Source organism: Myotis davidii, unplaced genomic scaffold (assembly GCF_000327345.1).
Source record: "Myotis davidii unplaced genomic scaffold, ASM32734v1 scaffold428, whole genome shotgun sequence".
Lineage (NCBI taxonomy): Eukaryota > Metazoa > Chordata > Mammalia > Chiroptera > Vespertilionidae > Myotis > Myotis davidii.
This window is the reverse complement of record NW_006299834.1, coordinates 3,052,307-3,062,753: the sequence shown is the minus strand read 5'-3', so window position 1 is coordinate 3,062,753 and position 10,447 is coordinate 3,052,307. Positions and strand designations below refer to the sequence as shown.

At 56.7% G+C, this 10,447-nt stretch overlaps 1 protein-coding gene across 1 annotated transcript in view; it reads right to left on the bottom strand.

Annotated features, from left to right (window-relative positions):
- MKL1 (megakaryoblastic leukemia (translocation) 1) overlaps nucleotides 1-10,447 on the bottom strand; it is a 131,684-nt gene that overhangs the window by 946 nt on the left and 120,291 nt on the right. Inside the window, 9 exon segments of the mRNA XM_015571917.1 lie at nucleotides 6-43; nucleotides 2,795-2,855; nucleotides 3,116-3,268; nucleotides 4,107-4,472; nucleotides 4,475-5,116; nucleotides 6,178-6,349; nucleotides 6,549-6,802; nucleotides 9,443-9,574; nucleotides 9,989-10,164. Coding sequence (XP_015427403.1) covers nucleotides 6-43; nucleotides 2,795-2,855; nucleotides 3,116-3,268; nucleotides 4,107-4,472; nucleotides 4,475-5,116; nucleotides 6,178-6,349; nucleotides 6,549-6,802; nucleotides 9,443-9,574; nucleotides 9,989-10,164 — 1,994 coding nt within the window.

The following is a 10,447-nucleotide window of genomic DNA, read 5'->3' as shown; positions in this document are numbered from 1 at the left end:
TTCCCTGGCAGAGATGGTGGCTCCTTGAAATCTGCTGAAATTTCTACCAATCAAGAAAGTGAAAGGATGTCAGAAACCAGGCCTCAATAGGACCTAAAGTTGGACTCTACCTTATACTGTGTATGTATAAAAATTAACTCAAAATGGGTCCAAGATCTAAATTCAGGAGCTAAAAATACCAAATTCTTAGAAGAAAACTGGACTACAGTAAAATTGTACAAATTTGTACAAAATTTAAAATTTGTACATCAAAGGACTATCAAGAGACTGAAAAGATAACCCATGGAATTGGGAGGAAATATTTACAGATCATCTATCTGATAAGTGATTCATATCCACAACAAAACCCAACTGAAAATGGCAGAGGACTCAAAATTTCTCCAATAGAAGGTACACAAATGGCCTACAGGCACATGAAAAAATGCTTGACATCACTAGTCATCAGGGAAATACAAATCAAAACCACAATGAGGTACCACTTATCCACTGGGTGGCAATAAAGAAGAATATACATATTAGTGATACGGAGAAATCTGAACCCTGTCCACTGCTGGTATGCATGAAAGGTGCAGCTGCTATGGAAAAGTTTTGTGGTTCCTCAAAAAGGTAAATATCAAAAACTTTATGATCCAACAACCCCACTTCTGGGGATACACCCAAAATAAGTGAAAAGCGCGCAGGGACAGATCTGTACACCCATGTGCACAGCAGCATTATGCAGAGTAACCAAGAGGTGGAAACAACCTGGGTGTCCATCAGCGGAGAATGGATCAACACAATGTGATACACCCATTTGATGGAAGTATTCAGCCATAAAAAGGGAATTCTGCACATGCTATGTGTATGAATCTTGAGGACAGAACCAACGGGGACAAAGACTGTATGATTCCACTTATGTGAGGTGCCTAGGGGAGTCAACATCATGGAGACAGAATAGGACAAAGGTTACCAGGAACTGGGGGGAGGAGGGCAGGTTACTGTGAAATGGGTAAGCGCGTGTCAGTATAGGATGAAGAAGTTCTAGAACAGTGGTGATGGTTGCACAACACTGAATGTACTTAATGCCACTAAATTGTACATTCAAAGTGGTTAAATGGCAAATCTTGTGTATTTTACCATAATAAATCAAAATTATGCAGAAACCAGGCTTGCTCCCTGACCTAGGTCCTATCTTCCCACCCACTCTGCTCCTGTCCCAGCCTGACACACTGCTCTGACCACATGACCAGCTCCCTCTGAGGTAGCTTGTCAACCTGCCCAAATGCCACCACTGAGGATGCTGCCACTCTACCCATCTGATTCAAATGCCCTCTTCTCCTGGCATCCTTGCCACCTTCTCTCTGGCCACTTCTCAGCACTCCCCTCCTTTTTCTCTGCCATCTCTCGAGGCTGGAGCTCAAGGCCTGCTCCCTTTCCGCTTCCTGCACAATCTCTCTTCTGTTCTTGGACAGCCTCATCCCTCCAGTTTCAGTTCCTCTGAGGTTCACACCCAGGCCTCTCCAACTGCCCAGGAGCCTCCGTGCTACTTGCCCTGAGGCCCCACTGCAGACCCTGGCATCCAGGGAGTCTCCCTAAGATCAGAATCAGTGACCTTGAAAGTAATGTCAGCTTTTGAGCTTTTTTTTTTTTTTAATAAAATGTTGACATAAAATTGACCATTTTAAAGTGTACAATTCCATGGCTGGGCTCCACTTTACCTTCCCATCTTAATCCTCTTCCTATTGACGTAATTAAGCAGCTGAAAGAGAAATTCCACACTCTGCCTCGTGCCTGCTGCCACCCATGAAATCCCTGTGCGCAGACTCCTCCAGACCTGCTGCTTCCCACACCTTCAACCCACTTAGAAGGCACTTGCCCCCGGTCCCACTGTAACACTCTGGCTGAGGTCCCCGTCTTCCCTGACCGCCCATCAGCAGCCCTTGGCTTCAGAAGTGGCTCACTGCCCAGCCTCATCTGCTTGTGTCCCCAACTCCATCTCGTTCTTTCTGTTCACCCAGCCTCTTCACTGCCAATCTAGACACCAACAACTCTCCCAAATTACTGCCTCCAGCCCTGACCTCACCTGGGTGGTGTCCACATTGATTCCTCCAGTTTTGGGGACATAATCTAAGCCCAGCTGAGGCTGCACCTTATATGTCCCCCCCCACACCCCACCGGAGCTCCCCCGCAGTCACACAGCTGCATCCTAGTGACTCAGGCTGAAACCCTTGGTGTCATCCTTCCTAATCCATAAGGAAGACACACTGGCACTCCAAAATATACCCAGGCTCCAGCCTTCTCCGCTTCACTGCCTCCCAAGCCTCGTCCCTGGCCTCTGGCCTGGATCACTCCTGGCTCCTGCCCTTACACCTGAACACTCCTCCAAGATGTGTGGTTCTGGCGTCAGAGTCAAAGCTCCTCTACCCTGCACCCAGGAGGCCTTGTGATCTGTCCCTGCCCTGACTTCTGCACCTGTTCACCAACCACCCACCGTGCACCTCAGACCTCTCTTCCCTCTTCATAGCACTTCTCTAACATGATATAATTTACTTGTTTTGTCGTTTATCTCTCACAAAAAGGTATTCACTATTTTGCTCATTGCTATGTCCCAGGGCTGCAGGGACAGTGCCTGCCAGGCAGTGGGTGCTGGGTAAAGCGAACGTGTGTTGCTACACCCCCTCCCCTAGCCCCTGGAGAGCATACATCTCAGCCCTTGCTGCATCTAAAGTACAAAAACACAATCGATCAACCCACTGAGGGCTGGAGACAACCTATGGAGAAAGGAGGAGGTTGGGGAGGCAGCTCGGGGCCTTACCTCCACTCTGAATAAGAATGTCAAACAGGTCATCCATCTGTTGGCTCGAGGAACCATTTTCCTATGATAGAAAAATAAGAAAAAAAAAAGATGAAAATCTACAACAGGAGGCCCCCAGCCAGGCTCAAGGTATAGATAGGCCTTCTTCCCCTCTGCCCCTGAGCCGGCAGCCAGACCAGAATGGCCCCCTCCCTCAGGCCTCTGACCTCACAAGACTGGCTCCTGCCTACCCCTATCCTCCAGCTGGACTCGGGGGAATTGCGGGAGCCCAGCAGCCTAGGTACCGCCCAATGTGGCCAGGCCTCAGTCTACCTTCTTCACCTGCTGTCTGGGCTGCTGGTTCACGGCTTCCTCATAGCCAGGCGGCTCCTTCTTTGGCAGAGACGTGGAGGTCCCAAATGGGGGCTGTGGCAGGTGCTCCAGGTCCATCTGGGCTGCTGGGACAGGGGCTGGAGAACCAGGCTGGGACAAGGGCTGGACAGAATGGGAGAGGAGCAGTGATTGGTGTGAGGGAAACAGCCCAGGGATCTGCACAGTCAAGGAGCACAGGCAGGAGGCGCCTACCGTCTAGGCCAGCCCGCAATGCGGGTCAGCTGCACTGGCTTTCGGGAAGCTTTCATGAAAGCCGTTGGGGAAGAAGGAGTAAGGGTTGGGGGAGGTCCTGACCTCTGATCCTGCAGAGGGTGGGGTGAGCATGGAGTTTGGTGCAAGCCACATGGGAGGGAGGGGGCGCTCTGGGCTAATTCCTCCCTTTCTGTCTCAGAGCCTTGTCTCCCATCCTGAGGTGCCTGGTTCCTGTCACTGTCCCCTCCACCCTGTTCTGCAGGGCTGAGGCCACACAAAGCCTACAGCAGGCTGGGTGACGGCTCTGGGCTGTGAAGGTGGCAGCAGCAGGGAGTCAGCTGCCAATGGCACCTTGGTGGGACAGCTGGCCTGAGTGGGGAAGAGGAGTGAAGGTCACCGCAGGCCCAGCCCAGCAGCCCCTCCCTGACCCTCACCTGGGGCCCTGTCCCACTCCCATGGAGCAGAGGCAAGAGTGGGCCCTAGCCTGGGTGCAGGATGTTCTGGTAGCAATGGCCCGAGGAGATGGGCAGTCACTGACGGCTCCACCCTCATGGGTGTGGGGTCATGGGCAGGTCCCTTAACCATCCCAGATCTTAGTACCTTCTTGGTGACATGGGGAAGGAGGGTTGAAGGGAAGATTAAAGGAAGCCAGCATAACTGCCCCGCCAGGGGGGCGCCTAGTAAACAGGCTATCATTAGAAGTACCATCACACACTCCTGTGTCCCCTGCCCTCCCACACCCAGGTACCTGCTGAGGGCTCCCACTGGCCAGGCCAGGGCTGTCTGCATTCTTATTGGTCACGGTGAGGACAAGGTGGGTCCCTGCGGAGTCAGTGATGACGGTGGGAGGCGTCACCCCTTTGATGAGGCTGGGGCCCTGTGGGCCCAGAAGCAGCTGGGGCGTGGGGGCCGGCTCCGGCTCAGGCAGCACGGCTTCCTGCTTCACCACCACCGGAGAAGGCACCAGGGCACAAGTGTCTACGTGGTGGGGAGTGGGGGCCGCCAGGCTGGGACTGAAGGGATGAGCAGGGCCCAGGGATGGCTGGCTCAACTGGCAGCTGGAGAAGCTGTTTTCTTGCTTCACTGGGACGCCATGAGGGGCAGGGGTGGGGGTGGTGCTTGCTGCTGGGCCCGCTTCTCCTGCTCCAGCTGCAGCCTGAGCCACTCCACCAGCTGCTGCTTCTGCCGGAGCATGCGGGTCAGCTCCTCGATCTGCTTGTCCTTTTCCTGCAGCATCTGGTCCTTGTCGCGCCCCTCCAGCTCTGCCCGCACCCCCGGGCTCACGCAGCAGGGCCCGGCGCGGGGACCCTCCTCCTTCACAAGGATCTGCAGTGGCGAAGTCTGCAGGGTGAGCTGGGTCAGTGGTGATGTCACCATCTCGCCAAAGGTGTCCCCAGGTGTGGAGTTCTCATCTCCCGTGCTAAGCAGTGAACGCTCTGAGGGAGTGGGAGACACGGGGGGTGTGGAGCCCGTGCTGCCAAATTTCACCACTCCATTGCTGGTCACCGTAGCCACTACCACCTCGGCTGGGGCCAGGCCTGCTGCCACCAGAGCAGGCCCCGTGCTTAGCCGGGCCGCCGGGAAGGCTACCACCACCTCGCCAGCCTTGGGCAGGATAGAGGTGGCAGCAGGGACCTTGGGGGCTCCTGGGGCAGGGCTGACTTGTTCTTGGTAGGCACGCAGGCGCTCAATCAGGTCTGTCTTGGTGCCAGAGACGGGCAGTGACCGCAACTTCAGCTCCTGCTTCAGCTCTGCCACCTGCAAGGGGATGGAGAGTCAGGGCAGCAGGGGATGAAGGGAACTGGGTCCAGGAAAGAGGGCACCAGGGAAGGATGGGAGGGACAAGCTTTTTGTCTGTTAGGCCTCGTCTATTCAGGCCTCATTGGTCAGTAACTATACATCAACCGTCTGACCCTCCCACAGTCCTGAGGGTGAGACACATGCCCCCAGCCTCCTCCCTTTTTCCGTCCTCACCACCCCAGGGGCCTGGTTAAAATGCTCCCTACCCCGCGTCTGGGTGGCACGTGCCCTCAGCTATCTCCAGCCCCAGCATGATGCTGGTGCTCAATACATATTTAATGAAGTGACTGGATTCTACAGATGAGAAAACTGAGCTCACCAAAGAAAAACAATTTCTTCGAGATCACAGAGCTAACGAGCGGCAGAGTTAGGAGCTATGGCCAGGTCTGATGGGCTCTGAAGCCTGTGCCCAAATGCCCCCACGAGGCCTGTGACTTGCTGCAAGCAGGCCTGCTCAGGAGGGGCCTGCTTGGTTCAGGGGGCAAAGTCTCGGAGGAGAATTCGATCCACCGTATGTGCTGATCAGGCACAGAAAACAGGCCAGGCCCCAAACAGGACCTGCCCCTCCAAGGTCCCCACTCCCTTCCCAGGTGGCTCAGCACTGGCCCAGCAGGTAGGGGAGGGGTTAAATGCAGAGTGGAAAGGGTGGAGGTGCTGGAGTGGGCAGCCCCGAGTCTGAATCCGGGCTCTGCCACCAGCCAGACCTCCATCCTGAGCCACCTCTGCTAGCTCATCCTCAGCGGGGAATACTCCCCGTTTCCCACGCTGCACCAAAGAGGTCGAGGAAGAGGAGAGACACACAAAGGCTGAGTGAGCCCCAGGCCCTGGACAGGTGCTGGCTGATGCCGTTCGTGGTCATGACCCGCGACAAGGCTGGTGTCTCGACCAGAGCCAAGCAGGCCTTGAACAGATTCCAGGTGCCTCTGCCGGAGCAGACCTGAGGTTGGAGCTCTGCTCTGCCTGCCATGAGCGTGGGCCCTGGGCTGGCGGCTTTCCCTAACTTTGGGGTGACCACCTACCTTCATGTCGTCCAGGTTGGCGGGCAGGGCTCCCAGCTTGCCAGTCAGAGAGGTGCTGTTTTGACGTGCCAGCCCACTGGGCCCAGGGGTGCCCGAGCTGGGACTGGTACTGGTAGTGGAAAGGCTGCGCATCGGGGGGGCCCCGCCGCTTCCCAGAGCCTCACCTGCCGGCCTGAGGAAAAGATAAGGCAGAAATGAGCACCCACCAAGGCCCTCCACCCCAGGGCTGGGTGGAGATGGTGTGGGGCCATTCCTGCAGGATCCAGACCAAAGGATCCTTGAAGGCTGGGGCTCACCCACCCGAGACCGGGCATCTGCCTATCTTGGGGTGCCCACGGGTGGGATGGGCAGGAGTGGGAGGGGGCTCCTACTTTGGGGGGGCCGGCAAGATGGTCTGGTAGTTATAGTGCTGCTGCTGCTGCTGGTTGAGGATCTGCAGCTGGAGGAACAGCTGCTGCTGCTGCAGGATCTTGGCGTAGGAGGAGTCCATGGGGGGCGCCCCCTTGTCCTGCTTTTGGTCCGGGGGGATGTACTGGTGATACTTGAGCTTCTTCACCTTTGGCTTCAGCTCCTTGGCTTTCTTGCTGCGCTGCGACTTCTCGCTGGCAGACTTGGGTTGGCTTTGCTGAGGGCACAGGAGACAGGGGCCGTCAGGGGGCCTCCTGGGCTTCCAGAGGGAGGCCCCCAAGTGGGAGGCTGGTGGCCGCCCTATTATAACGGAGTGGCTTCTGAGGAGGCCTCCTGGGCTTCCAGAGGGAGGCCCCCAAGTGGGAGGCTGGTGGCCGCCCTATTATAACGGAGTGGCTTCTGAGGAGGCCTCCTGGGCTTCCAGAGGGAGGCCCCCAAGTGGGAGGCTGGTGGCCGCCCTATTATAACGGAGTGGCTTCTGAGGAGGCCTCCTGCCCAGTCCCACTCTCTCCCTCCAAAATCAGTGCCCAGAGTGTCCCAAGGAGGGGCAAGGGCTGACAGAGGGAGCTGCTTCTAGGCTGGAGGGAAAATCAACCAAAAAATATAGTCACCGTCACCCCCAGCAGAGGGAACAGGACAAGAAAGTAGAACAGCTGTTTTTGGAGTGTGTGCCATCCACACCAGGTACTTCACAAAGACCAGGTCGTGCAGACCTGCAAGCATCCTGCCTGGGCAGGAACCAGCAAGTCCATGTGAAGATGAGGAAACAGCCTGTGAAGTCCCTTCCCATGGTCGCAGTGATCTTGATCTCACCGCGCGAAGCTGGGACTCCAAAAACTGTTTCTTCACCAAATGGGCCTCCAAGACCCCAGCAGGCACAGAGCCTCCCACGTGAGTGTCCATGAGGACCCAGCAGACCAGGAAGGGCCAGCAGGTCCTGCTGAGGCCTGTGATGGGTCAGGAAGGGTGGAGCTGGACAGGGCGGAGCCAGCAGGGCATGCAGGCAAGGCTGTGGTGGGCCTAGTGGCCTTTGAGTGGAGAGTGTTAGACAGAAGGGTGGAGACGTTGCGGGATCAGCAGGGGTCTCAACCAGGTGGCAGTGGGAGCCAATAGGAAGGTTTGGGTAGACGGACTAGAGGAAGAGGGGACAAAAGGAGCATGAGGCAGGTAAGCAGTTCAGGGGTTTATGGCTTTGAGCTTTGGCAACTGTGACAATGGTGGTCCCTTCATGGGAGTCAGGTAGAGGTTCTGGGTTTGCTATGGAGCAGTTCTTAACCTTCCTAATGCCGCGACCCTTTAATACAGTTCCTCATGTTGTGGTGACCCCCAATTTCATTGTTACAAATTGAACATAATGAAAGCATAGTGATTAATCACAAAAACAATATGTAATTATATGTGTTTTCCGATGGTCTTAGGCGACCCCTATGAAAGGGTCGTTCGACCCCCAAAGGGGTCGCGACACACAGGTTGAGAACTGCTGCTATGGAGCATAGAAAGAGAAGATGGCAAAGCTGGCAGAGCAACTGGGTGCGTGAAGATGGGCGGGTGGGAACATGGGGAGGAAGACCCAGAGCGGCTTCAGAAGGGTGGGGCCGAAAGGGACTAAGGATGGAGGCTGGGAGCTGGGCCTGGGGCACCCCATTGAGAGGGAAGAGGAGGAAAAGCCAAGGGAAGAGCAGCCGCAGAGGGAGGGCAGGAAAAGCAAGAGGAGAGAGGAGCACGACCCGTGGGGGGCAGAGGCAGAGGGGGCCGGGGGAATTAGGAAGCCTTGAGGAGGGCTCACTGGCGAGTCTGGGGGCTCTCCCTAGAGGAGAGGAAGTGTAGACAAACACATACACATTCTTTCAAATGTGTGGTGGTCAAAGGAAGGCACCCGTCATATGACGAGAAGCAAGTCTGAAGGAGGAATTTTTGGGGGAAAACCTTTGACATCTGTGGCCAATCAGGAATAGACCACAGAGACAAGAGAAGTGCCTGTGATGAGGGAGCAGCCCGGAGCCAGCAAGCGCTCTGGAGCACCCGTGACCAGGCCCAGGCGCTGGTGCTTCCTCTGGGACTAGGGGAGGCCTCACAGAGACCATGGAAACGGGCTGGGGCACAGCCCACACAGGAGGGCAGCAGGCACAGCAGGAACTCAGCTAAGGGGAGAGAACGTGCACCTGGTCAGCCTCCAGCTATGAGTGACAGGAGCAGAGGACCAAGGATGACCAGAGACGCCCAGCTGGGCCAGGGCCTGTGTGCCAGGGGGGCTAGAGAATGAGGGAGACAGGGAAGCAGGTAGGGCCGGGAAGGAAGGGCACCTGCCCAGCAGGAGCACAGCTTCTGGTCTCAGAGACTCTAAGGCGGAGGCTCTGAGGGAGGGAGGACTGGGCAGCGGCTCTTGGTGCTCAGCACAGTGTCCCCCACGCAAGGTCCCCAGTAGGTGTCTTGTGGGGTTGACGGTAAACCCAACCGCCCCTGCAGGTATTTCAGGTCAGGCCTTGACCAAGAATAGAAGCCTACGCCCGGCACTGCCAGAGGAGTGACCGAGGGTCCATCTGCACTTCTCAGTTGTGTCGCTTGCAGAACAGGGTTCCTCACCGCCTCTCGAGGCTGTCAGTGACCCAGAGGGGACGGTGGGCATGTTTCCACAGGGAGGGCAGGGCTACAGGCCTGAAAGCCCAGCCCAGTGCCTGGCACACCGTGCTCCGTAAACAGGGGCTGTAACCCTGACAGTCAGCATCCCCGAGAACAGGAAGCACTCCCACATTCCTCAGCGCTTTGCTGAGCCCTGACCCCCTGCAGCTGTCCCTACCCTGGGATGAAGTCTGAGCAGGGCTAGGAGGGGCACAGGGTACAAGCCGGAGAATTGTACCTTAATGAGCGTGGGGGTGGGCTTGGCGGTGGGGACCGTGGTTCCGTTGGTGAGGCTGGGAGGCAGAGGAGGCTGCTCTGCCAGGAAAAGCGTTTCTCTGGACTCTGGGCCCACTGGGAGTTGAGACACAACCTGAGAGAGAAGGGGAAGTGAGGATGCCTCCCTTTCTGGCTGCTCCAGAGGGCGGGGCCATCCCAGGTGGCAGTGTATCCCAGCCCTGCCCTGCCCTGCCTGGAGGTGGGTGGCAGCCACTTCCTTGAACACCATTACTGTCAGGGGGCAAAGAGAACTAGAAAAGGGAGAGACAGAGGGTGGTGAAAAGATCACAAAACTGAATGAGTGGACACGGGTGGACCAGGAAGGCTAACAAATTGCATCCACTGCCGACACCTCCCTTCCCTCAAGCAGCCAGCCCTTGAGCTCCCAGGGAAACACCCCTCCCACTTCCCTGTGTCGCCTAGTCCAAGTGAGGGACCTCGAACTGGGCAGCTCAGCAAGTCTGGGGCCCCGAGGAGCAGGGGAAGCGTGTTGAGCAGGTCAGCTCACCTGAGTGGGGGATATAGAGGTGGCACTGGGCAGTGGCTCGCTGACTCGGGCTTCCAGGGGTGATGGCACTGAGCCCTGGGACTCCTGGCTGGCAGGCTGCTCAGGGGATAAGGCATCGCTGCTGTCTTCATCGAAAGAAGAGCTGTCTGCCACTTTCGGGTAATTCACCTGGCCCACTGAAAGCCAAAGCCCGAATAGACTCCTCTTCCGGCCCCAGGGAAGGGGGAGAGGGGTGCTGCTCACCATCCAGAGGCTGTCCCAGCAAGGTGCCCGCTCCTCAGCCCCCACACCCTTCAGCCTCCTCGCCTCCACTCCCCAGCGAGGCAGACAGGAGAAGGGAGACCAGCGTGCAGGCTGGGAAGTCCTGCTGAGCCAGCAAAGTGCTTCCTGAGAAGGAAAGGCCTGTTCCGCCTCTTGCTTTTCACTCTATACAGCCGTCAGTTTAATAGTCAAGTTCTC